Source organism: Pogoniulus pusillus, chromosome 11, assembly GCF_015220805.1.
Source record: "Pogoniulus pusillus isolate bPogPus1 chromosome 11, bPogPus1.pri, whole genome shotgun sequence".
NCBI lineage: Eukaryota > Metazoa > Chordata > Aves > Piciformes > Lybiidae > Pogoniulus > Pogoniulus pusillus.
In genome coordinates, this window is record NC_087274.1 from 15,768,008 (window position 1) to 15,795,914 (window position 27,907).

The following is a 27,907-nucleotide window of genomic DNA, read 5'->3' on the forward strand; positions in this document are numbered from 1 at the left end:
CCTGCAGAGAGCTTCCCACAGACAAGACCAAGTTCCAGCAGAAAGCACTGCCTCAGTTCCCAAGAGAGCATTTCATTCATGGCCAAGAACAAATCTCATTGCTGTTTCCTAAATGCTGTTAGAAGTTTGTTTTTCCTCTTTTTTAAAAGCAAATTCCCCTGAAAACCTGACTAGTTTTAAACACATCACCTTGAGAAACCATGGCATGACTGCACCGGAATTAAACACAATTACTTGGGGCTTAGGCCTAGCCTTGGGCTCAAGACTCAGCTGAAGAAGTCAAGGTTTTCCTTTGTCATTTAAACACAAACAACACAGGATGCTGAACACAATGAAGGCCATAGAACTGCATTGTTTAACACCAGCTGAAGAACAATCTGCAGAGACATTTAAGGAGCTAAGCAATAGAACAGCAGGACACTTGGGTTTGCAACATATGACCAACAACCTTCCTCTCTCAGTTCAAATTCTGTGTCAAAATACAGGGAAGCTGATGTGTATTGCCCAGCTTACACCGGCTACGATTTGGGGCTCTAAGTGCCCTACTCTAAGCATCCTGTGACTCATAGCAGCAGACTGACTTCTTCAGTCTTCACACTGTCATTGGTTTTGAGTATCACACTGGTAGGACCAACACTTTCAAGAAGCTATCCTGTGTAACGCATTCATGAGCTTCTTGAGGCATCAGACTACGAAGATAACGATCACAGCAGAAAGCACAAAGCAGATAGTTTGAGACACATTCACAAAGCAGGTAGTTTGAAACACATTCAGAAAGTAGATGTAATAAGTGCAGCATCAGATCCCAGCAAGATTTGCCTTGTCCTTCCCAGAAGTGCCTTTACATGTTAGCTTGAAAACATACTAAGGTGAGATGTGACAAATTGAGATGGTCCCAAAAGGAATTAATAGTATTATGGCATCAGAAACGTGGATCTAACATATGGAGATACTGGAGATGGCATTTCCCAGGCAATACTCAGGAGTACCTGTTATCTGTGATGTGGCTGGAGAGCATCCCGTGGCTGAAGTAACTTCTGAAAGGCTGTGAAGCGTTAAAAACAAACAAACAACAAGCTGATTAACAAGCAAATGAACAAAATGTGTGATATATCATGGAATTATGGAATAGTTGGGTCGGGAGGGAATTCTAAAGCTCACCTAGTCCAACCTCATGCAGTCAACAAGGACATCTTGCTCACAGCACCAAACAACTTGACCTGGAATGGTTCCAGGGATGGGACATCTACCACCTGCATCTCTGGGCAACCTGGGACAGGCTCTCACCACGCTCGATGTAAGTGATGTCTTCCTGAGGTCTAGTCTAAACCTCTTGTCTTTTATTCTAAACCCCTTGTTCTGTCACAACAGGCCTTGAGAAGAAGTCTGTCCCCAGCTTTCTAATTAACTCTTTAAGCACTGAAAGGTCACTAGAAGGTCTCCCTGGAGCCTTCTCTTCTCCAGGCTCGACACCCCCAACTCTCTCAGTCTGGCCTCACAGCAGAGCCCTTCCAGCCCTGCCAGCATGGCTGTGGCCTCCTCTGGCCCTGCCCCAAGAGGTCTGTGTCTCTCTTGTGCTGAAACTCAGGAGGCAGCCCCAGCACTGCAGCTGAGGTCTGAGCAGAGGGGCAGAATCCACTCCCTGCCCCTGATGGTCACTTTATCATTATCCTCAAGAACAAACCTGAATTGCCCTTCTCAAAAACTACTTCCAGCCTCTACAAACAAACCGAAGCACCACTGAGCCTCACATGTTCTTGAACACCAAAGCACTCTGCTATCTCCACCCAGCAGCAGTTGTGTTTGGGATGTGCCATACGTAGCTGCAGCTTGTTAGGAACTGCATATGGGAAACGTCCACCAAAACGAAGGTCAATCTGTCTCCCAACAGGGATCTGATGTGCAGACTTCTATGGGCTAAGATGCAGTAACCAACATCAGGCAGTGGGTAAGCAATGCAAGTGGCGAACCCAGAATAAACAGCTCTGTACTCCTCAGACATGAAAGGTGAGACAGAGCAGAGAGAAAAGGAACAAACCAAACAGCCAAACTCAAACCTCAGTGCTGAATACGTATTACTTCTGCACGGATGACAGCAGCATTCCAAAGAAGGGTGCAAGGAGACCTACCTCCCCTGCCTGAGATTCCGAGAGCTCCAGAATGAAAGGAATTTCGGTATCGAAATTCGCAAAGAAGTTGGTCCACTGGTGTTCAAAAATCCTTAGATTCTAGGAGGAAAACATTATAGAGGCATTAGCAAGGCAAGGATTACACGAGAGAAGGGAAGTCACAGACTGTGCTGAGTGAAGAGCTCAGATTTTCATAGTAAGTAAGCACAGGCCTGGCTGTGCAGTGCAGCACTCAACCTGCCCAGCTGCAGAATCAGAGTCACAGAACGAACCAGGCTGGAAAAGATCTCTAGGATCACTGAGTCCAACCTACCACCTAACCCTTCTAATTAACTAAACCCTGGCACTAAGTGCCTCATCCAGCCTCCTCTTAAACACCTCCAGGGATGGGGACTCCTCCACCTCCCTGGCAGCCCATTCCAATGCCAATCACTCTTTCCGTGAAGAATTTCTTCCTAACATCCAGCCTGAACCTGCCCTGGCACAGCTTGAGGCTGTGTCCTCTTGTTCTGTCCCTGGGTGCCTGGAAGAAGAGACCAACCTCACCTGGCTACAACCTCCTTTCAGGTGGTTGTAGACAGCAATGACGTCTGCACTGAGCCTCCTCTTCTCCAGGCTGCACACACCCAGCTCTCTCAGCCTCTCCTTACAGGGCTTTGCTCCAGGCCCCTCACCAGCCTTGCTGCCCTTCTCTGAGCACATTCAAGCACTTCAACATCTTTCTTAAATTGAGGGGCCCAGAACTGGACACAGGACTCAAGGTGTCACCTGACCAGCGCTGAGTACAGGGGCAGAAGGACTGCTCTGGTCCTGCTGGCCACACTATTCCTGATATGGGCCAGGATGCCACTGGCCTTCTTGGCCACCTGGGCACACTGCTGGCTCATGTTCGGCTGTCAACCCACACCCCCAGGGCCCTCTCTGCCTGGCTGCTCTCCAGCCACTCTGTCCCCAGCCTGTAGTGCTGCATGGGGTTGTTGTGACCAAAGTGCAGAAGTAGTATAAGAAATATCTTTTAAAAGATAAGGACTTCCTGCTGGGCTTTACAGTCTGTTCTGGGCGTGGAGGGTTTGGGGTTGTGGTTAATTTTGGAGAGAGAAAAGCAGCACAGAGCTTTCTGGAGGGAGAAAAGGACCTGCACTGTCTGCTCTTAAGCTGAGGAAGCACTCTGGTTGGGGAACACTCCCAGCTCACACCTTCTGCTTCCTGCAAAACAAATGCTTGGATGGATTTTACTTTCCATTTTAAAACTCGTATGTGGCTCTGCAGTGGCTTCTATCTGATATTAAGTAAGCTTAACATGTTAAGTAAGGATGGAAAATGAGGAAGAGGGTGAGGAAGGTGGGGAGCTCACGATATGCAGGTTGCAGACAGCCATTTCTTTCTCTGTATTGGCAGTAGGAAATCTCAGAAACAGGTCACTAAAGCAGAATAAAAAAGGAAGCTGCCTACAGGTAACTGTTGCATTCAGGTTACCACAATTCAGATCAGTAGTTTAAAAAATAGGAGAATCAATAAAAAGCAGTGAGAGTCACACTGGTAGAGCAGGATGCTTACAGAGCTAAGCAACTGGAAAATGCAGCCAAGATTGCTGTCAGGCTTTTGTCACATGCTAACCTGGAACATGAAAGCCATCTTGCTTTCAGAAGGGCACTTTTCCAGATATATATGACAGGCAAACCCAGAATCATGGCTTTGGCAGTGCCATGATACACATTTGACTTCACATCTCTAAATTTAGAGAATACTAAAGCCTAGAGCAGAGGTTTCAAATGGAGGTTTAGAGGGAGAAACTATCCTTGGAGAATACTCCAATCTCAAATAAGCTTTCCATAGAAGCTAAGAACTAAAACATGCTTCTGTCAGCTCTTTGGAACATGCCAGTTTTCTGGAGAGAGTTCTTTTAAATCTGAAGCAGAGCTCAAATCAGAGCTCTTCTAATCAAGAATTTATAAAATCCAAGCTGTGATAACAAAACAAAGTACAAACTTATTCCAGCTTCATATACTCGTCCAGATTGTCCTTGGTGAGGAAATGAATCCTTGTTGCAATCACTGATTTCCATTAAGCCAAAGCTGTATGAAAAGCTCATTCAATAACTGCTTTTTCCTGAGAACTGAAGTCAATTCAATAACAAGTTTTAGGCTTAAACCTTCAAAACAGGGTAAATAAGCTTATTGCAGGGTAGATTTACCAGGTACAAGAAAAGTCCAAGTCACCTCTCTTTAAGTGAGGGGGAAGTGAAGAATTAAGGAGTGACTACTTAAAACTGACAGCCTTGTAAGCCTCGTGGCATTTTAACTGTCATTACAGCAGTTGATTAGACAACCAGACTGATGTGAACTGCCAATGTGTTATTCACCAGGGATACCTACTGCTGAATTTACTACATGTTGAAAGCCTACTTTGCTGCCAAGCTAGAAACTGCTGAAACTCCACAACCTAACAGAAATGCTGATAGGTTGCTTTCCTTCTCCAGCACCGAGCAAACCAGGCAGAAAGGGTCCTGGGAGTACTGGTAGATAGTAGCTGAAGATGAGGCAGCAGTGTGCCCAGGTGGTCAGGGGAGCAAATAGCATCCTGGCCTGGATCAGGAACAGTGTGGCCAGCAGGACAAGGGAGGTTATTCTGCCCCTGTACTCAGCATTGGTCAGGTCACACTTTGAGTATTGTGTCCAGTTTTGGACTCCTCAGTTCAACAGAGATGTTGAGATACTGGAATGTGTCCAGAGAAGGGGGATGAAACTGGTGAGGGGCCTGGAGCACAGCCCTGTGAGGAGAGGCTGAGGGAGCTGGGGGTATTCAGCCTGGAGAAGAGGAGGCTCAGGGCAGACCTCATTGCTGTCTACATCTACCTGAAGGGAGGCTGTAGCCAGGTGGGGGTCAGCCTCTTCTCCCAGGCAAACAGCAACAGAATGAGGGGACACAGTCTCAGGTTGTGCTGGGAGAGGTATAAGCTGGATGTTAGGAGGAAGTTCTTCCCAGAGAGAGTGATTGGCATTGGAATTGGCTGCCCAGGGAGGTGGTGGAGTCACCATCCCTAGAGGTGTTGAAGAAAAGCCTGGATGAGGCACTTAGTGCCTTGGTCTAGTTGACTGGATAGGGCTGGACTGGATGATCTTGGTTAGATAGGCTGGGCTGGATGACCCTGGAGGTCTCTTCCAACCTGGTTGATTCTATGATTCACACCGCAGGTGTGTACATCACAAAGCACCCACTGTGTGTCACTGTTAGCCACTCAAACAGTAACAAAGCACTCCTGCAAGCCTTTTCCCTGGCAGCATAGCTGCATGTTCCAGCGGAATTCTTTTACCCCCCTTGCTGCACAAGGAGGATTAACACACACGAACGTCCTACCTCGTACATAGCTCTGTGACCTGAAGGACAGTCACACCACTCAGAAAAACTTTTAGGAGAACTTGAGGCACATTAAGAAATCCAAGACAAACTATTTTGATGGGGGATTTGTGGATGTTGTGGTAGGTGTGAGAAAAGGGAAGAGAACCTGCAAGCAACAGGATGCAAAGCTAGGAGGTTATGTCCATAAGCGCTCCTAAAAACAAATGAAATCACAATAGTTTTGCTGTGTGACTACACTGCCTGGTAGTGGAACAATTTGCTTTTCCCCTGCATTACCTCAAAGAGCAAGTCCTCCAGGGAAACAGGATCCATTTTGCTGTATGTCTTCCACAAATCCACGCTGACATCCATTAACTGAAAAAGATTTAAAATACATTTCAATGAAACTCCTCTGAGGACGAGCAAAGTACAGGTTTTAGGCACACTGACAGACCTGTAGCACACTGTCCTACTCAGCTTCCAGTGTAGCAACATGCTTACAAAAGAACTGACCAGATGGAACTTCCCTAGATGAGGGCTGACCTCATGGGAGGGTTTAAAGTAGGTGTAGGGTTTTGCTTGCATCTCCCCAGCAAATCATTTCACAGTCTTCCAAATCATTCCAATCATTCACCTGTTGGTGCAGTAAATCCTCTGTACTGCAGCATTTTCAGTAACTCAGATTGCTGCAGTAACAGAGCAACTGACCCTAAAAGCACTGAAAAAAAGTAAGTTATCATCAAGGCCAGGTTGGATGGGGCTTTGAGAAATCTGGCCTAGTGGAAGGCGCCCCTGCCTATGGCAGGAGCTTGGAACTGGATGATCTTTAAAACCACTGGTTCTGTGATCATATCTAGCACAACAGAATACACAGAAGGACGGTCAGCTCGAGGAGCTAACAAAGCACCAAGAACATTCCTTTTTAGTAACAGCAAAAGTATTCACTTGTAGATTGCCCACAAGGATCCCACATGCCCTTCCTTCCATACCGCTTTTCCTCCCCATCTGTGGTTTGGGTTGGAAGGGATCTTAAACATCATCTAGTTTCAAGCCCCCTGTCACGGACAGGGACACCTCCTACTAGTTGTTCAAGGCCCCATTCAGCCTTATTTTGAACACTTGTCTGGGCAACCTGTTCCCATCCCTCACCAACCTCCTGGTGAAGAATTACTTCCTGAAGTCCAATCTAAATCCAGCTTCTTCCAGTTTGAAGCCATTACCTCTCAAGCTATCACAGTAAGTCTTTGCAAAAAGTCCCTCTCCAGCTTGCCTGTAGTCCCTTTTGAATATTGGAAGGCTGCTGTAAGGTCTTCCCAACGCCTTCTCCAGGTGAACAGCCCCAGCTGTCTCAGCTTGCCCTCACAGGAGAAGGGCTCCAGCCCTCCTGAGATCTCTGATGCAGACAATCTCTTCAGCAGGACAGCTCGCAACAGGACAAGGGGCAATAGGTTTAAACTAAGTGAGGCAGGTTCAAACTAGATAGAAGGAAGAAATGTTTCACACTGAAGGTGCTGAGACTCCTGGTCCAGGTTGCCCAGAGAGGTGGTAGATGCCCCATTCCTGGAACCATTCCAGGTCAGGTTGTTTGGGGCTCTGAACAACCTGCTCTAGTTGCAGATGTTCCTGTTGGCTGCAGGGGGTTGGACTAAATGACCTCAAAAAGTCCCTTCTAACTATTCTATGATTCCATAATTTTCTCAAAGCCTCTACTGATTCATGAAATGAATTGTGCAAGGGGAATTAAAGACCCAAACAGCTGCATTCACAGTAAAATTTTGGTTAACTCATCTCAGAGCTGACCAAGCAGAGCTCTGTATAATTACCAGACCTCCACGAGGATGCTTATCCATTTGCTCTTGGTATTTAATGGTTTTGACAAGCTCACACAACCAAATGACTGCAGTATTAGTGATGGAAGGGAAAAAGGCACAAAGAAAGATATCAGTGCAAAGAGTACAGTGCCAAGAGAGAGAAAAGCACACTTGAGCTCACACAATGGGTTTCTGAGCCAGCATGTACAGTACTAGATGTGATGAGACTGTAACAGTGGCACTGTGAACTCCTCAGCCTTTCTCCAGTTGTAAGAAGTCAGGCAAAGGCCATTCTGGCTGTAAAAGTGGAGGAGTGACAAGAAAAAATAGGACAGCTGCGTTTCTGTGGCACAGGCCCAAGGAAATTAAATAAAGGAAGTTTCGGACAAGCACATAAATACAGAGCTGAACTCTCGAGACCCTGTTAGAGTGTGATTAATAAATAGGCAAGCCAATGACATGAGCTGCTCAGAGTGGGACAGCAAACCATTATTAAAACCAGGAGCTTGACTGTTGCCCTATTCAGCAGGCTATGATGTTGGTGAGGAAATCAGATGGCATCTCTTCTGTGAAACCCAGTGCCCAAGAGACACTGCCACTCATTTCCTCAGTTCCTCACGGCATTTGTCACTACCCAGCTTCTCTTGGACTGCTCTTGAACTTTTAGATCTATCTAGCAAAGTTAAAGTGTTTACTGTTCTTGCTAAAGGAGTTTCTAGAAGATAGAGAAAAAAAGTTCTAAATCAGAAGAGAGAGGCTAAGGGGGTGACCAAACCCTCAGGATTTACCCAGGCCAGAGTGCTGTGCAGCTGCGTTTGGTCTCTCAGCATAGCACTGCCAAAACTCCGCTTTGTGAGGTCCTAAAAAAGTCCACCCCACTTAGCTCACTTGGGCGAGTCATGACTAGAGGACCTTAAAAGGTACTTTCCAACTCTGATTCCATTTCTGCTTCAGAACGAAAATGAAAGAAAATTAAAGACATGACTTACCTCATACTTCATTGTAAAGAAGCCATCGCCCCCAATGCCTTCCAGCGCAAAAGCCTGCACTATTGGCCACTTCTCCACAATGAACATATCAAATATCTGCAGGTGACCTGCAAGAGAGATGTGTCACAGCTGCTCTCACCAATGCCAGTGGTTTATCTTTCTGTGAGATCTTGGAGCAGTCCTGAGGTGCTAATAAAGGTTGCCCAGCTACCCTGTCTTTGTACAACTTGTAATCTGCAACTGAAAAATGCTTTGCCGTGAAGAGAGGAGCTGTTAGAAACTCCAGCCCTCAAGTGCTGTCCATCTTTTCCAGCTATCACCTTAGCAAAGCACATTATGGCTCTTTGCAAACTGCATTCCAAGACCATTAGCAAAACTGTGCTTATTAAAATTCAAGCTAATAAACAGGGAGCTTTGCCTACTCCAGTGTCTTCAAATATTTGGCTGTCGGTGAAACACTGCTGACATCATCCCCATGTTAATCAGAATTTTAAGCCAGGGGAGAGGAAAATTATTCAGCCTGGTACTCATCAGTGAATCTGTAAGCCATCTGAAGTGAAGTGTGATTATTATCCTCAAGCTATACACCTCCTGTAGCTGTTTCCTAACAAAGCACCACCGTCCTGCCCCATGCCCTGACTCACTAATGCTTTTCCAGGCAGTCCCAGCACATCAGCATTTCCTCTAAGAGAAGCAACCAAGAATTAGGAATCAAAACAAAGCAAACCTAAATTAGCTGGGCTTGAACTTAACATGCTTCAAAAATACAAAGTAGTTCTTTTGTTCTTTGCCTCTCACCTACTGTTCTGTGGATCGAAAGCTGCAGAGTGAAGTGCATGCACTGCTCTGCTCCTGCACTACTCACTGCTGGGGATACTGGGAAGTGCAAGGCTGGCTGCAGATCACAACAGGAAATCTGGCAGCCCAGTTTCTTCAGACCTAAAAAAGGAACCTTGCATAACGAAATGTTTATTCTTTCCTCCAATAAAGAAGGATTTATCTGGAGCTCTCATCTGAACAGAGAACTTCTGTAGCAGCAGAACACACTCCTCTGAATGCAGATTCTGTGCCTTGCGCTGGGAGAGCTCACTCCTCTGGGGAGCTCCAGGGGCGTACATTTGTCAGAAAGAAACTCCACTCTTAGGGAAAAAAGAGGCCAAAGGAACCATCGACCCATTAACCTTTGTTTATCACCAGAGGTATGGAAAGGTGCTTCCTTGAACTGCCTGACTTGCACACTCCAGAGTCCTCAGAAACAAAGCAGCCTACCTTGGCAGCTGTAGGGAATGCCGATGCGGCTGCAGTCTCGGACCATGTCTACGAAGCTGGAAATCTTGAACTCCTCTGCAACTTCCTCATCATCATACTGCAAGAAGTCATTGGCAATAAAACATGATTAGGTATGTGTAATTTGATTGTAGTTAGCTTTGCAGTAAAGAATGTATGCATTGCACTGCTTTCATTCCACAGCAATTGCCATGATAGCCAATACAATATTATCTGCAGCTTCCAGAAGCTAAAGAGCCTCTTTAGTCTCTGTAGTTCAGACCCTCAGTCAGCACAGAATCACTTAAGGGTTGGAAGGAACCTCCAGAGATCTCCCAGTGCAACTCCCCTGCCAAAGCAGGATCACTCAAGATAAGTCATACAGGAACACATACAGGTGGGTTTTGAAAGTCTCCAGAGGAGATTCCACAACCTCTTTGGGCAGCCTGCTTCATGGCTCCAGCACCCTCACAGTAAAGAAAGGTTTCCTCACGTTGAGGTGGCACCTCCTGGGTTCCAGCCTGTACCCACTGTTCCTTGTCCTATCACTGGGCACTACCAAACAGAGCCTAGCACCTTCATCCTGACACCCACCTCTCAGATATGCATAGACATTGATCAGATCCCTTTTCATCCTTTTCCTCTCCAGACTAAACTGCCCCTGGGCTCTCAGTCTTTCTTCACAGCAGAGATGTTCCAGTCCCACGGTCATCTTCATAGATCTCTGTTGGACTCTCTTCAGCAGGTCCCTGTCTCTCTTGAACTGGGGAGTCCAAAACTGGACAGTATTCCAGGTGTAGTCCCACCAGGGCAGAGTAGAGGGGGAGAAGAACCTCCCTATATCCACTGGACACACTCTTCTTAATGCACCCCAGGCTACCACTGTCCCTCTTAGCCACAAGGGCACACTGCTGTCCTACGGATAACTTGCTGTCCACCAGGACTCCGTGGTCTTTCTCTGTGGAGCTCCTTCCAGTGGGGTGACTCCTAGTCTGTACTGGTGCCTTGTCTTAGTCCACCCCAGATGCAGGGCTCTGCACTTGTCCTTCTGGCAAGTACTCAAGCAGTGGAAACTGATCCTTAAGAAACAACGTTCAGAGCATGGTTTCCAATAAGGGTACATGAAGGCATCACTCAGCTTGCAATGAAATCTTTCTACATCAGCTACCAGATTTTGGGCAATTTTTAAACAATAAAAAGATATTTTAAGAAGAACAATTGATGTACCACAAAAAATTGTCACTGAGGGGAAAAAAATATTAGCAGTTTAACAAGACTGCAGTGGGAAAGTCAACTGACAAGACTGATGTCAGGTCACAGAACAGGGAACAAGAACCAACTGCTGCCTAAGGAAGGAAAACATGGGGAAATAAGGAGTTAAAAGAGGAGATGCTACCATGAAAGCCTATGGTGCTGCCTCACACTAGCAGAAGACAGAAGTTGGCCGAAGTCTGCAACAGAGTGAAAAGCTGAAGAACACATTAGGGTTATGGTTAGCACTGGAGTCATCATCCAGGCAGGTAGATGTGTAGTTGTGCAAAAGTGGTAGCTGTGGTGCTGAGGGACACAAGTTAGTGGTGCCTTAATAGTGTTGGGTTAATGGTTGGACTTCATGACCTTGAAGGTCTCTCCCAACCAAAACATTGCTATGGTTCTATAAATACCATAATTGTGTCTCAGAAAAACACAAGAGAGAAATCACACAAAAGTCATTTCCAGAACAATAAAACCCTAAAAATTCTGGGGTTTATCTGAAGAGCACAGTTTAGCAGCAAGCCTAAGCAGCAAGTGGGTGCTCCAGGACCCACTTGCTTTCTGGAGCACAAGAAGGCAGCAGTGGGGAGCTGTCTGCTTTCTATTTTTATGTGCAATGCTCTGAACTTAACACCAAGGTAAGTGACACAAGTATGAACTTTTTGTATACAGCTCTTGTGAGCTCTGGGGTACATCCAACAAAGTTATTTTAAGCACAAGTTCTTTTAAGACAAGCCTGGATTTAAGATGCAGCCCAGGTTCCTCCATGATGTGTTTCTTCAATTCCAGGAAGCCAGATCAAAGGTGCAGTTCAAAGCCAAGCCTGGAATAACTGCCAGTTTCTCAAGACTTCAAATGCCATTAGAATAAGAACTTGGGTTTTGGCAGGGTGCTATAAGCTCCTTCATTATCCGCTACTGAAGGTAAAAACACATCCTGCTCCATAAACTGTGCAGCCCTTGAGCCCAACAAGCTTGCACAGTACATACAAATGCTAAGAGTTTCATCTGGTCTGGCCCTTTGCGTTTGGCAAAGCCTTTTAAGGTCATGGAGTCCAACCATGCTCCAACTCTACCAAGACTGGTGCTAAACCATGGCCCTCAGCACCTCTGTGTCTCTTCAATGCCTCCAGGGATGGAGATTCAATTGCCTCCCTCAGCAGGCTGTTTCAGTGCTTGAGAATCAGCCAAGAAATTTCTTCTAATACCCAGCCTAAACCCCTCTTGGGGTAACTAGAGGCCATTTCCTCTCGTCCTAGCACCCCTTACTGAAAGAGACCAATGCTCACACCATGCTCTTTCTCCTGATAGCTAGGATACTCACTTAAATTTCTATGGGCCAGGTAAATAGGAAAGATGAAAGGAAAGAAAGACTCAAGGTGCTGCTGCGCACAAAGCCATGTGCAACGCTGCTGCTGTATTTCTAAAACTCATGGTCTTTTTTGGTTTCATTTTCATGAAAGCAAGCAAAAGCTACTGCTGTGGCTGAAAAATACATGCCTGAAAGCCATCACAGGCACTCCTGTAAGCAGGATGCACTGAATGCCTGACACAGAAACGTTTTCTTGTTTCCCTTTCAGAAGCAATGGAGGGGACTGGTAGCCCTCATACATGAGCAGCATGAGTGGAAGTGCATCGCTCAGCTGGCTCCCAGGGAGCAGCCCTGAAGCAAACATTTTCAGCAGCAGAGGCCAAACTTTGCCATTTGCTTCCATGCACAGCAAGGTCTACAGGTTACCTTTGCAGTTATGCCTCCACTTCAAGCCCACAATGTGTAAGGCTACTACTTACCACAGTAAATCATATAAAAACCCCTAAGATGCAGCTTAAAATTCAATAGCTGAGGCTGCAGCTGTGCTAGTCCTGTTAACTACTGTGGCCTTTGGGGACTTCAAGGGGCAGATCAGAAAGCTGGGGACAGACTTCAGAGCATGGCCTGTTGTGACAGGACAACGGGTGATGGTCTGAACTACAAAAAGATTTAGACTAGAGAGAAGGAAGAACTGTTTCACACTGAGGGTGGTGAGGCACTGGCCTTGTTCTTGGGGTGAGAGGCACAATTACCATAATTAGTTACTGCCCTTGGGTGCTTTTCCTGCACCCCCATAGCAAAGGAGGCTGCTGTGCTTCATAACTGAAACAGCCATGGATAGAGTCGTGGCCTAAATCCTTTGCGATGTCTCACACCACCCTCCATGGCTATGCTCCAGGTGGTCCTGCTCTGGCAGGGTGTTGGACTCGGATGATCTTTCGAGGTCCTTTCCAACCCCTAACATGCTGTGATTCTGTGATCTCTATTGGTGCTTGGTTCAGACTCTGCATTTCTCACAGCCCACATGATTTTCCTCATCAAAAGATCATTGTGTCGTGTCAAAACAATAGTAATTAGTGGGAGAGGGGAGCAATTTGTCTTCATGCTCCTACAAATACATTAAACACATATTCCTCTTGCACACATTAGCAGAATGATCAATGCACACAAGCAGAGCACTCCTCTGATCAGCATGAAAAAAATACTTCCAGAAGGAATGTTAAAAAAAGGTTTCCACTCTGAGCATCAGTTCATTAGCAAGTTCATTACCAATTCTCAGCTGCATCCATTTTCCACTCACCTCATTTTCAGTCAGACAGTGAAAATGCAAGTTCCTCCAGAAGGCCACGTAGGGCAGAAGGTGGTTGTAATTCACAGGGTTGCAGTACAGATGGACACTGTCAGGTTTGATTAAAATTATTATATCTGCAACAAGCAGAATAAACATTATTCCAGCACCAAGACTCTGAGCACAGAATAATTAACTGGGCAGAAATCTGGCCTCCTTGAACAGAAATACTTTCCCTGTGATGTGCCTCATTAAAAACAAATTGTTTAACCATTTGCATGCACAATCATTCCCCACTTCAAAACAAAACCCAGCAGTTGGAAGCCATTTACAGTTCTAAGGACAAGAGTTCTTACTGTTCCCAACAACTGACTTGCACAGAACTTGCATCAGCCCTGGAAAAGTGCAGAGGGCCAGAGATGAGTCCCTAGAGCACTCAGAATTCTGTCTGGAAACTGTGGCTGCTCTTGCCTGATATTACATCAGAAAGTCACTCCAGCTTAAAACTCACACTGCAGCCTCTGGGGTGGCTTTCAAAGCTCCATCCTGCCCAGGTTTGAGCTACACCGCATTGTCTGCTCAGGGATTTGACTTCTCGGCTCAGGTTCTCAGTGCTCTCAGGCACTCTCTGCAGTTCAGGGCAGGGTTGCACACCCAGGGGCTGCTCCCAGCAGGCAGAAGCTGATGGGAAGAGCTCCTGCTAAGGGCTGCAATGCATAAAGGGTCTGGCTGAGGCTTACTCCTGAGCACACCAAGGGCACTACCACAGCTTGTGTGCTACCTTGGGGTGCAGGAAACAAAGGTGGCACCTGAGGGAGAAATGAAAAGGACAGGTGACCCTAAACTGCCCAGCAAGGGATTACAGCCCACGGACATCATCCTCAGGAGAAAGCTAAGGGATCACCAGGGCCAAGACTCTTCTTCAGTGGCTGGTGTCCCACAAGGACTCTGTCTGTTATGCCTTCAATCCCAGCCCCCTGTGTTCCTGAATCCAGTTCGAGAATCCACCTTCTGAATCTGGTTCCTGTCTGCTGCTGAGTTCAGTCTGGGACTTCCCCAGTGCTTGCCCCCAGCATCAGTGGTGACAATGGTGACATCAGTGCCATCAGGGGTTGGGTATTGGTTTGTATCTCTCTGTCTCTATTTCATTTGATTGTTCTCATTTCCATCCCAGCTGGTCTGGTTTCTTTCCCAACCTCTGGCAGAGAGATTCGTGGAGAATCTCTGGCACTCATCTGGTAGCCATCTCAGTCCTAACCCTTGACACAGGCAGATAAGGAAACACTAGCCCATGCCATAGTGACTGGCCAGTCTGCAAGTGCAACACAAGTTAGAGTGAAAAAAGCTTCAAGTACTTTGGCCCTCAGGAAGTTTAATCACCCAGGAACTGCTCTCAGATGCACACACACCACACATCAGGATCTGTCTCAATGGGCTGTATTCTGTCAGCTTTAGAGTATTTGGGGGAACTCAGGGAAGGAGGCAAGTTGACAACAATCTGAAAGAGCTCCTCAGCAGTTTCTAGGAACACTTTCCCAGGTGCAGGCACACAATCACAGACTCCCTGGCCTCTTTTTTTTTTGCCTTTTTTTTTCTGCCCACCCTCTCTCCAGAAAGCCTGGCTAGACCAAAGTGCTACTCACCATCCAGAAGCTCTTCGGGGAAGCCAGTTCTCTCCAGGTCGTTGTTGCTCTGGTTGTACAAGCCAAAGAGCAGATAGTTGGCCAGCTCCCTGCACCCCTCGTTGTACCGACTGTCGATTCCTGCAGAAGCAAAAGCACGGGGCGAGTCCTGTGTGTCCAACCACCACTCACCTGATGCTTGCCTTTCCTCTCTAATAAAACTTGAGAAGTATTAACTCAATCTCCTCAGACAACCAGTGGGCACTCGTGCTTGTGGAACGTATTGGGAAAAGAGGGGAGGAAAAAAAGAGGTTTACAAGTTCATTGCCACATGCTCACATTTCACTCCTGACCTAAATCCACAGATATTGCTTAAAAAAAAACCCAAAACCCCAGTTAAGTAAGTCTGCATCAACAGAAGTTCCTTTTCACCTCATAATGCAAACTCAAACATCTGTCTGCATGACGCAGGCATTCTAATTAATATGTTCTTGATTGAAGCTTCCTAACAAACTAATCCCATGACCTAAATCTCTCCTGCTCTGGAATAGATGATTAAACATTATCTTATCAGTGTTATAGTGCAATCCCTGAGTCACCAGAAAGCCAGTGTAGGCTCCCAGCAATGGTGGAAAGATGTTCTGGCAGAAGACATGGTGTACAGCACAGCTCCCAAGGAAAGCCTCCTGTGCTCCCTAGGAAAATGAAATTAAAGCAAGCCAAGATCTGGAGCAGGGACTGATAGAAGAGAAACACAAGAAGAAAGGACACAGGCCAAAGGTTTAGGAAACGTTTTAATTTCTCTTCAAGACAGTCACAGTGAGAACTCCTCATTCTGCTGTGACGCATCAAGTAAGTCTACAGGTGAAGCAGCAGCCATGACTTCCACACCTGGCAGAGGTCACCAGTCTGGATTGCTACAGAATTCCCCATAAACACCACCAGCAAGTTCTCCTACCAAGCTCTGTAAGGATATAGTTGGCTGCTTGCCAACAAATGCAGATTTGGTGCCAGTGTTCAGGGCAGGGATTAGTGCACTCACAGTGCAGTCCCACAGCCTGCAAGCCTGGCTTCAGGACTTGCATTACAAAGCTACTCGCAAGGCACCTGAAGGTTCCAGCAATGGGAACGCAGTGCAGGCTTTGCTCACCGCATCCCTTCTCTTGTGTCCCACTTCAGCTTTTCCGTGCTAACCAGTTCCAGAAAGTTGGGCAGAGGCTACAAAGCTGCCAAAGGGACTGCATCATCTTTTATAAGGAAAGGCTGAGAGACCTGGGGCAGTTCAGCGTGGAAAAGAGCAGCCTGAGAAGGGATCTTCTCAGTATCTAAATGGCAAGAGTCAAGAGGATGAGGCCAGACTCTGCAATTTTCCATCTTTGCTGTGCCAACCATTTTCTGCATAACCAAACTGCCATGGATCTGGGAACTGAAGAGAGGAGAGAGAGAGCACAAAGGACACATAAGGAGGGAATACATTCTGGCTTTTTATTGCGTGTTTCCAGCCCTGTGAAAGCAGGAGAACCAATGCAAGCTAGAACTCAATGGGACTCCACTGGTGCCAAGGCTCTGACTCCAGGTGGGACTTCAGTTACAATCAAGCGTGGAGACTCCCTTCTTCCAGGAAGCAACTGTCCCATTGTTCTGGTGACTGCATTTAAATGTAATCAGTCTCCTTGAGGTCAGTTACAGCCTCAAACTGGCACACACAATGCCCTGAAGACAATCTGGTTTGCTGCTTACTTGCCTAACCTGCGGAGGCAATCAGATGAGCAGCAATGCGGCACAAAGCAGGGGTCAGGATCATCCCCTGCAGGGGCAGCAGGCAGTTAGAGCGGTTGTTCTGCAAGAAGCTTTGCCTATATTCCACATGCAAACCTGGGCCAGGGCTTGCAAAGCCTTTGGGAGAAGAAACTGTCCCTCGTGTGCAACTCAAACCTCCTCTGCTGCAACTCAAGACCATTTCCTCGTGTCCTGTAACTCATTCCTTTGGAGAATAAACTGGTTCCAATCTGCTTTGAGGGAGTTGTAGAGCCAGAAGGTCTTTCCTCAGCCTCCTTTTTTCCAGGCTGAACAATGTGAGTTCCCTCAGCCATTCCTCACAAGACCCTTAACCAGCCTCACTGTTCTTTTCTGGACACACTCCAGCACTTCAATGTCCTTCTTGGAGTGAAGGCCTTGAAACTGACCCTGGTATTCCAGGTGAGGACTCACCGTGCAAAGTCCAGGGAGAGAATCAGTGCCCTGGTCCTGCTGGCCACTCAGTGCTGATACAAGCCAGACTCTGTATAACATTTTGCCAGCTCTTACCATACCATTAGATTGCCAGAAAAGATGTAACGCTGCAGAATTATTAGTTTGGAGGGTTTCTTTTTTGTTTCAGTATCTAGGAGAGACAGGAAGCCTGCCTACTATCTGCAAAAATGTATGGAGTTAAGGGAACAGATATAGTTAGTGGCAAGTAAACAGGAACTGAAACACTGAGGAAGATAAGATACCTCCAGAAAGCTATCAGGAGTCCTCAGCAGAACAATGGAGAAAGCCATTCATTAGGAACCCCCCCCACGCAAATGCCTTCCAGCCTGTTCCCAGCTCACCACAAGGACAGTGACTCAGTCCAACAGCTCCCTGCTGCCCAAAGAGCCATTCCCACTCCTCCGGCAGTCAGCCTCTGCTGACCTCTCAGGGAACTGATTCAGTTTGCTAAATTGGCAGAAAACAAGTCTGGCAAAATATGGGGGAAGAAGTCTGCCTGCTCAGTAAGATGAAGCCGGGGCAAGATATCAAACAGTCACCAGCACTGACAGCATGTGGGGAGGAAAGTGGAACGGCAAGAGGAGCTGCCCAGGGGCAGGCTGAGCCTCCTTCTTTCCACAGCAAGAAGCATCCAGGCCACCATGTCTCCCATTCGCTTATTTCATACTTGCCAAGCTGACAGAAACATAGCCTGCAGGTAAAACCAGTCCTGCTTTGTGTCAAAGCAAAGAACAGTTGCTCTGTAACACAGCAACCAGCCGTGTGAGCTTCAGGGCTGCCGGGAAGGTGAGGCTGGAGAGAACGGACTGATCATCTTTAGACATTTATCCAAACCTCACAGGCAGTGCTGGAGCTGCCAGAAGTGACACAATCATCCTCTCAGCCTCTATCTGGAAGGAGGAGGGGATGAACAATCAGTGCCATGTACTAAGTGCTGCTGAGCCTTCTCCCACATTCCAAGAGCAAGAGCTCTGCGTAGGACAGATTTAATGGAGGAAAAAAGTAGATCTGAAAAAGTAATGCACGAACAGAATCAAGGTAAAATGAACACAAAGATTCACAGGCTCAGCCCCTGAAGTACTCCTGTCCTCTTCAGAAAGGATGAACAGTAAACATCGAGGTCTGCAAAGCCTTGGCTTAGCTACGCTGAACTGTCAAAGTCTGATCTGCAATCAGAACAGCCACAACTACAGCCAGCTTTATAGACAGACCTGACTGAAGCTAAATACATCTCAGAAATCACAGCAACTTAACCCTGAGCTGAAACCCAAGATGCAAGAAACACCACTGGAAAAAGCTAAAGTACCACTGAAGGAGTCCAGACACTGCTCTCTGAGAGGCTTTAACAGCAGCACGAGTTCATGTTGCTTTTGCCTCACAGCTCAGTGTGTAAATTCAAAGTTGGGCTGAGGGAAATGTACTAACTGTAGGTCATGACAGCTAAGTATATATGTAACCTACAATGACTGCAAAAAAACACAAGATTCTGCTTTCCATACAAGCCAAAAGGACTCAAAACGTTAAACTGCTTTTTGATCTCTGAAGGTGGTACCTGAAGACAGATTGATGCATTCATAACAAGTTACATGGGTGCTTAATCAGAAGCTATGCAAGCAATTCTGCAGGCAGATTAAACAACAACAGCCCCACTGTAGGCATGGAGAGCTCAGTGCAAAGCACAGCTCTAGCAACACCTCACGTCTCCTATACTTCCAGAAATCCTTATTTATTGAGAGCTATGGACTTAAATGCTCCACATTACACTGAGGATTGCACACAGCAACTCCTTGTGCCTGTAATATTCTCCCAAAAGCCCCACAATGTTTTTAGTCACTATTCTTCACTTGGGACTTGTAGCAGCTTCTTAGAATTAGTCAAGAAACACTCATCAGTGAGATGCCACAACTGGACTGTTGTATTTTATGACATCAGAGCAGCAAAGCCAACAGTAAAAAAAAAGGTACTTCATTCTGCTTAACTTTCAGTGGGAGGCTGACACAGTGACCTTACAGATCCTCTAGCTGCAAAGTTCCTGCTTACTGTAAAGAATGTGGGGCAGGAAGAGTCACGTTACAGAGTTAATGCCGACCAAAGGAGAACGAGGTCACCACAGAGAATCACCGAGATTGGAAAAGACCTCCCAGATCACCAAGTCTAAACATTAACCTAACACTGCCGAGTCCACCATTAAACTGTGTTCCTCAGCACCATATCTACACATTTTATGAGCACTTCAGGGACCAGCTCCCTGGGCAGCCTGTTTCAGGGCTTAACCACTCAGTCAGTGAAGACATTTTTCCAAATGTTCAGCCTGTCACTTTTTACCAGAGAGAGGAGACCAATCCCAATTTGGTTCCAACTTCCTTTCAAGGAGCTGTAGAAAGCCAGAAGGCCTCCCCTCTGCCTCCTTTTCTCCAGTTCCCTCACCTGCTCCTCACATGACTTATGCTCTAGACCCTTCACCAGCTTCACTGTCCTCCTCTGAACACACTCTAGCACTTGAATGTTCTTCTTAGAGTCAGGGGCTGTCACCTGAGAGGACATGAGCCCTCATCGAGATGATCTTCATCTTTCTGAAACTCTTGGTATCTTTACTAGTAGAGCAAGAACAAAAAGGAGAGGGGAAGGAAAAAAAACCCAAACACTAACCTAGAATGCAAAGGATTCCATCAGGCTGAGATTTGCTGCTCTGCGTCAGGATGCTTTGAATGTTTCGAAGGCGGCTGCAGCTGCAAAGGGAAGAGAATTCAGGTCAGTGAAGTGCTCAAATTCAGCAGGCTAAAGAGCTGATGTAGTTTGGGGTTTTTTTTACTACATAAACTAGGTGGACACACTTCACCTTGGGCAACTTTTGTTTGAAATATACTGAGATCCCACATCAAACCATCCCCATATTATTTGTGTACACTAAAAGATTAACTACATACCCTGAGAGAAGACTTGCAACCTCTAAGTACAGCTTCTGAGCAAGTACCCTGATAATCTCTTATCTCCAGCAAAAAGTTTTTGTTCAAGTTTCCTCTCACCATGACAATGAAACCTTCCTCTACCAGAAAAGTGAAGAGCAAAGCAAAACGGGCCAGGCGATGTCCAAGGAGAAATATGGCAAGGGAAAGGACTGCAGAGCTCCTACATTTGTTGCAAATGAGGAGTTTCAGCACCTCCAGTGCCATCAGACCACTTCCACCCTACATAGCTACAAAAAAAAGGACACATCACTTAGCTCCTACATCAGATCAAAAAGCAGAGCACTCATGCAGGAAAGAAAGGGCAAAGGCACATAGAACCCAGTCTCCATCTGCAAGCCTGTATGCAGCATGTTATTGATGCTGGATAACAAAGCACCAATATCATGCTGTGCCCCCAAGATGCTTCTGCCTTGCAGTATCAGGAAGATTCAAATGGGGCTCCCTACTGATATCACCAGTACAGGCAACAGCAAAAAGGCAGGCTAAAGAGTTTGAGCAGGGGGGGAATCTTGTAAGTTCACCAAGGGCAAGTGTAGGGTCTTGCACCTAGGTAAGAACAACCCCCTGCAGCAAGACTGGTGAAAGCTGACCTGCTGGAAAGCAGCTCCATGAAGAAGAATCTGGGAGTGCTGGTGGACAAGTGCACGATGAACCAGCAATGTACCCTCATGGCCAAGAAGGCCAGTGGGATCCTGGAGTGCACTAAGAGTGTAAAAGTAGGTCTGAGGGAGGTTCTTCTTCCCCTTCACTCTGCCCTAGGGAGGCCACATCTGCAGTACTGGGTCCTGTTCAAGGCTCTTCAGTTCAAGAGAGACAGAGTACTACTGAAGAGAGTTCAGTGGATGTTGAAAATGTGCTGAGGGGCCTGGAGCATCTCTATGAGGAGGAAAGGCTGAGAGCCCTGGGGCTGTTGAGCCTGCAGAAGAGCAGCCTGAGAGGATCTTCTCAGTGCTCAGCCTAAAGTATAATCTTTGATAATCTCAATTAAAAAGAAACAAAACAATATGAAGTCACAGTGAGGTTTTCATCATCCAAACAAACTGCTGTTTATATATAGTTTAATTTAGTTGTTCAACATGCATCTTTAAGCCAGGATAAAAAACAGCCAGCCAGAAAGCAACATAATTTGTGCTGGCAATATTTGTGAGCTGGTTTTGATACAGCTAGAAGGCAAGAAATGCCACTGCTGATACTACTGAATGTGCTCTCTTGTTTACTACCTTGTTGATGTAACTATGAGCTGTCTCTAAACAAAAGTCTCTTATGGCAACAGAGCTAATTTTATGATTGGCTCAAACAAAACATGTCTATTCTTACTTTCAGAGTTCCTTAAGGAAAAGGCAAGTAGATGTTTTCAGTACCACTCCCAATTCTCATGCTCTACTTTGCCTGAATGCAGACCACAGGTTTGTGTTACAGTGGCTCTCGGAGGCTGAGGGACCTGGGGCTGCTTAGTCTGGAGAAGAGAAGACTGAGAGGGGATTTAATAAATGTTTCTAAACACCTGAGGGCTGGGGGTCAGGACAGGAGGGGACAGGCTCTGCTCACTTGCAGCAGGACCACAGCAGAGCAAAGTGCAGTACACCTGAGCTTGGTCTTCAGCTCTTAGTAAGTATTTTCTGATCTTGTCAAACAAACTGCACTGGAGAGGGCAGAAGGAACTGAGAAAGGAAAGTACTTCCTTCTTTGTTCTAGGTTATTTCTTTCCCTCCTTCATTTTTCTCTTAAGTTTGCTCTCCTAAAAGTTCTTTCAATGTGCTTCAGAGAAATCATAACTGCTATATTCCCTAAAACATACAAACTCTCAGTTTAAGCTCTAGGAAATTCCTGCAAAGCAAAACTGAATGTTTGGGCTGTCCTTTCCTCAGGACTCAGTCCTGACATAGAGAGAAGCAGCTAGGGATTTTTATATTCGTTACTTCATAAAGAGATGTATGACCACAAAGTGGTTTATTTCAGTCTCTATATTAAACAGTTCCTTGGTTCGTTTAAAGAAGTGGTTTCTGTGAAAGAAATCTCTGAAAAAGCTTCTGGAGAGACATTTTAAACCTCTTTCCAAGTGTGTATAAATCATTAGATTCAAAGGCTGACATTAAAAGCAGCAGAGCTCTGTCTGAAGGAAGGCTTTCTTCAGATAGAGGGAAGAGAATCATTAGAATTCTCAGGATGTGCTTTCAAACAATGCAGGCTGCACTGTACAAAGTCAGCAGGGAAAGCTGGCATTGCCTTACAGCTCACATTGGGCACTGGAATCATCCTGGAAATAGAGATCCGTGACTATTCCCACTTCCAGAGCCAGCGTCCTAGCAAAAGTACTGCCCTGCTTTCCTTGTCCCACAGTAACCCAGAGCTAAAGAGAAGCAATGCAGGATGGCAGCCACACACTAGTGCAGGCCTCTGGACCTCTGAATGCTCCCCTGGAATGTGGCTGCAGATGCACCCACTGTCGTGGCCACAAGGACATGGCACAGCAGCATGATGCTGAACGATCAGAAGTAGGTGCACCTGCAAGCACAGCTACATTAAGCCCTTCAAAGAAAGCCCCAAATTCCTGCTTTCAGTGAGGCTTGGACGAGGCATGAGCTGCAAGCCACTTAGCCAGCCATAGCCAGACAACAAGGCTGCTTCAGAAGGAGATAAGAAGTTCTTGAAATCAAGTAATGGGTTGGGTTAGAAGGGACCTGGAAAGCTCAGCCAGTCCAACCCCCTGCAGCCAGCAGGGACATCTGCAAATAGAGCAGGTTGCTCAGAGCTCCAAACCACCTCACTTGGAATGGTTCCAGGGATGGGGCATCTGCCACTTCTCTGGTCTCACCACGCTCAGGGTAAAACATTTCTAGCTTCTTACCAGTTTGAATCCCCCTCTCTTAGTTTTGAACCATCACTCCTTATCCTGTCACTGTCCTGTCTGTTCCCAGCTTTCTCATCAGCCCCTTTAAATACTGCAAGGCCACCAAAAAGTCTCCCTGGAGCCTTCTCTTCTGCAGGCTGAACATCCCCAACCCTCTGAGCCTGACCTCACAGCAGAGCCTTTCCAGCAATGCTGTGGCCTCCTCTGGCCGTGCTCCAGGGGTCTGCACTGTGCTGAGGACTCCAGAGCTCGCCCCAGCACTGCAGCTGAGGGCTCAGCAGAGCAGAGGGGCAGAATCCACTCCCTGCCACTGCTGCCCACACTGCTGGGGATCAGCCCAGGGCAGGGCTGGCTCTGGGCTGTGAGCACTCAGTGCCAGCTCCTGTCCAGCTTTGTACCCCCAAGTCCTTCTCACAGGGCTGCTCTCCATCCCATTGACAGAAGCAGGCAAAGTCAGAATTGCTCCAGCAAGCCCTCCTGAACAGAAGATATGATGACTATGTGATTTCTGTATTGTCTTAAGCCCACATAAGAGCCCAAGGCACTGCAAGGTCTCACTCTTCGCACTGCCACTGTATCTGCACTAACCATCTTGAAGCCATGTGTCAAGTCAGATCAGCTTATGGATCCAAACAAACTCTAGCCTAGGAATTAAAGAAACAGCACTCCCAAACATCAGCCAGCTGATCTGACTGCTGGTGAAGGAGGGTCAGAAGGCAAAGCCACAGTTTGGGGTGACATCTGGCAATAAACTATGCTTGGGCCAATTAAGAAAGTATACATTGAGGTACTTGATTGCTAATCTTGGAGTCGATCCAAGACAAGAGGAAGATAATTGACAATCATTAACTTCTAAGAATTAGTGCTCATCTGTTCACGTCTTCCTACTAATTAGGCAGAGTCCCTGGCTCCCAACAGCCTGGGCTGCCACAGCTCAGTGACACAGGGAGTCGTCAGCACACAAAGAGAACGGCAGCGACTGCACCGTGCTCGGGCAGCAAGGGCACGGCCACTGCAGAAACAATGCCACATGCTATTCGAATTTTCACGTTATTTGTCTTTCCACAATGTCTTCCTTTCTTTCTGCATCTCTTGGTGCTAGCTGCATTTATTCTGCCCTCAAACCTCCTTCTCTTGATGTTGTAATCCAGTGCTACCTAAGCACCAACAATATTGTACCAGTGTGAGCTGGAATAGAACCATTTCTGCTCAGGGATTTGACTTCGCAGTTCAGGCTCTGCTCTCCGAGGTACTCTCTGAAGCTCAGGCAGGGTTGCACACCCAGGGGCTGCTCCTAGCAGGCAGATGCTGATGAAGAGAGCTCCTGCCTAGGGCTGCAATGCAGAAAGACTGGCTGAGGCTTGCTGCTGGGCACACCAAGTGCTTGTGTGCCACCTTGGGGTGAAAGAAGTCAGAGGTGGCACCTGTGGGGAGCAGGGGACAAGACAAGTGACCCTAAACTGACCAATAAGGGATTGTAGTTCACAAATGGCATCTTCAGGAGAAAGCTGAGGGATCAATTGTCCAAGGAGGACTCTCTCTGTTCTGCCTTAGATCCCAGCCTGTGTGATTGTGAATCCAGTTCCAGAACACAGCTCCTGTATCCAGTTCACCATCTGCTGCTGAGTCCAGTCCGGGACTTCCCCAGGACCTGCCCCAGCATCAGTGGTGACAATGGTGACATCAGTGCCACCAGGGTTTGGGTATTGGTTTGTATCTGTCTGTATTTAATTTGCTTGTTCTCATTTCCATCCCAGCTGGGTTAGTTTCTTTCCCACTCCATCAGGCTCTCTCGGTTATTCCCTTTCTCTCCCCTTTGGGAAGACAGAGGGGTTCATGGAGAGCCTCTGGCACTTTCTGTTGGCTGGCCCAGCCCTACCTAACCCCTGACAGATATTAGCATCGATCCCTGACCGATTCCCAGCGGATTGCCAGAGGCTGGCTCCCATATGGCTGGGCTGCTGGCGCTGCGGTTAAAGGCAGCTCAGCAGCCCTAGGATGTGACTTCACCGTGCAGGGGATGTTTCGCTCCGTACTGGCAGCTGTGATGCTCCTCCCCCACAAAGGCCAGGCAGGCTCCGACACCCACATGTGCTGAAGCTCTGAGAGATCGCAGCGACATGGGGAGAACCTGAGACACCCTCGGCGAGCTTGTGCAGATCCTCCCAGGAGCACCGTTCACCTGCGGGGAACGGCTGGAATCGACTCCTACCGCCTGCCTCGGACAGACGCTGGCACTCATGCAAGGTACAAATAAGATGGGAAGATAAACCAGGTAATTTTCCCCCAACCTCATTTCTTGGTAACTGCTGCTACCACCATGTGCTTCCACTCTTCTCCCCCAGAAAATGACGTTTATCTTTCATGAGCCTTTTGTTGACCTCACCATTTCTACCAGAAGCACTGTTATTATTGTCTGCTTCTATCAGAAGCCAGGATTGTCCTGGATTTCCCACAGCCTGGCACAGCACCAGCCTGCCATAGCTGTGAGACCAGAAGCTAGAAGTCAGATGGAGTTCAAGACTCAGACTTCCACAGAACCCCAGCACAGCGGGGGACTGGAAGGGACTTCTGGAGATCATGCAGTCCAGCCAAGTCAGGGGCACCCACAGCAGCTTGCACAACTAACTTTATTCATCCCAAAAGCAATTTCTGTGACATTTGCTTAAATAACAATGCGCTGTCTCAGCTTTACTTGGGCAGATTTAGGTATACAGGTCTCTATTTTCCCGATCCTAAACCACAGCACATTATGGAGGACACCAACTACAGCCCTTACAAAGCATCACCTGAGAAGATGAAGGGGATTTTAGGAGTGATGGACTGCTCTGAAGCAGCAGCAAAGACCCACAGCTCGAGTGCAACTGTGCTGACATCAGCTAGTCCCCAGCCAGACAAGGCAGGCACCTGGCAGATCATCAGCAATCAGAAGTTAAGCTGCAGTGCCTTCAGACCAAACTCCTTCTCAGACCCCACTAGAGGATGACAGCCACTGCAGTCACAAAGCCAGATGTTCTGCCTTCAGTTCAGTCCATGTCACAGAATCATAGCATGACAGAACAGCCTGGCTCGGAAAGGAGCAGCTGCATTCCAACCTCTGCACGGGCAGGGACAAGACTGCTCAAAGCCCTGTTCAACCTGGTCAAGAATGCTTCCAGGGACAGAGCACCACAGCACCTGCGGATAAGCTGGGCCAGTGCCTCGCCACCCTCACAGTCAAGAGCTTCCTCCTCAAATCTAATCTAAATTTCCCTCTTTTATTTAAAACTATCAGCCCTTGTACTCTCACTGCACTCTGATAAAAGGGCTCTCACTGTCTTTCCTGTAGGTACTTAAAAGCTGCAATGAAGTCTCCCTGGAGCCTTCTCTTCTCCAGGCTGAGCAACCCCAGGCCTCTCAGGCTGTCCTAAGGAGCTTCCCCTGATCATCTTTGTGCGCAGTCACAAACTTCAGCTGCAGCTCCATGGGCAGCCAAGTGAGCCTAAGAGCTTCTCACCTTCGCAGCTCTTGCTTGTCAAGCACTTCTACCTCACTCTATCAACCACACAGTCCTACATCCCTCCTAACTTTGGCCACATCCTAGCACCCAACAGACAGAGACCTAGAGCAGGCTTCCCAGAGCAGTTGTGGAGCTGCCTATTCTAGAAGGACTCAAAACCCACCTGGATGTGATCCTGGACAAACTGCTGCTGCTTTAGCAGAGGAGTGGGCTGGAGGATCTCCAGAGATCCTTTCCAACACCCACCATGCTGCAAATCTCTGAGTCTTATTTCCCTAACATGCTAGGAACCCATCAATGTGCACATAACAAGGTTTGATTCTCTTTTTCCTTTTAACACTGCAGCAAGTTAAATCAGCTTTCCCTCTGTATAGCTAAGATACAGTGCAATCCTTCAAAAAAGTCTGTCAAACAGTGCTGTTACAAAATCCTGGACCTCAGCAGAGTGACATAAGGAACACATGGGTACAGACTGTTAATCTTTCAACACAGATTGAGAATCTTTCAGCTGGTTGGCAAACCACAACTCTTTTGTCTCTGTACCACTGTGCTCCTGAACACCCCACCAAGTGCTCCTCTGAAGCCACAGAAAGAAAAAAAAAAAACATGTACTTAACCACTGTGTGATTAAAACCAGAGTGGTTGAGAGGATAATATTAGGTACACAGGCAGAGACAACACAAAATTGAACCCAAGTAGCCACCTCCCCAGACAGACACATGGTGAGAACTGATCTGAATAATGTTATCTACATGGGTCATGAACAATGAGGATTTGTCTACTCTTTTACATAAAGGCAGTGGAAAACTGGGCAGGTCTACAGCCCTACCAAACAGAACAAAATTGCAATGAGTTTAGATGGTGATATTAAAAAAAGAAAAAAAAAAGTTAAATTTTGTTTGGCAATGTCTGTATTAAGGGAAACACTCATCCACCACCAAACACACAAAACACAGCATCACCTCCTAAAGAAGCAGGCCCTTTTTTGGCAATGTCATCTACTTCCTCAGGGCTTTCTTCTAGTTGTTTACAGAACCTCTAACGCTGCAAACCTGTAAACCATTTTATTTACAACCCCCCTTCTTTACTAGCTTGCCTGGTGAGCATCAGCTCCCAACACACCAGAGCAGACAAAAGCTCTGAAGTACGTGGAAGAACTCCAAGAATTATCTCTGGCCCTTTCCCTGTTCTTTATATAGTTCTAAGACTTTTTCCATTCCTGTTTGGGACTTTGGGGCAGGGAAGGAGGGCAGGGGATTGTTTTGGTTTAAGTTATTTTTAATGAACTGCCTGGTATCTGCTGACTGCTTGGGAAATTTATTGCAA

General features: G+C 46.9%; 1 protein-coding gene across 2 annotated transcripts in view; it reads right to left on the reverse strand.

Moving 5' to 3' along the window:
- DNAAF9 (dynein axonemal assembly factor 9) overlaps nucleotides 1-27,907 on the reverse strand; it is a 71,465-nt gene that overhangs the window by 41,220 nt on the left and 2,338 nt on the right. For both annotated transcript variants that reach the window (XM_064151181.1, XM_064151182.1), the window contains exons 2-9: nucleotides 19,912-19,991; nucleotides 15,031-15,150; nucleotides 13,400-13,524; nucleotides 9,538-9,634; nucleotides 8,269-8,375; nucleotides 5,766-5,843; nucleotides 2,130-2,228; nucleotides 990-1,045 (exon numbers count right to left, since the gene is read on the reverse strand). In XM_064151181.1, coding sequence (XP_064007251.1) covers nucleotides 990-1,045; nucleotides 2,130-2,228; nucleotides 5,766-5,843; nucleotides 8,269-8,375; nucleotides 9,538-9,634; nucleotides 13,400-13,524; nucleotides 15,031-15,150; nucleotides 19,912-19,991 — 762 coding nt within the window. The remainder of the gene's footprint in view (nucleotides 1-989; nucleotides 1,046-2,129; nucleotides 2,229-5,765; nucleotides 5,844-8,268; nucleotides 8,376-9,537; nucleotides 9,635-13,399; nucleotides 13,525-15,030; nucleotides 15,151-19,911; nucleotides 19,992-27,907) is intronic.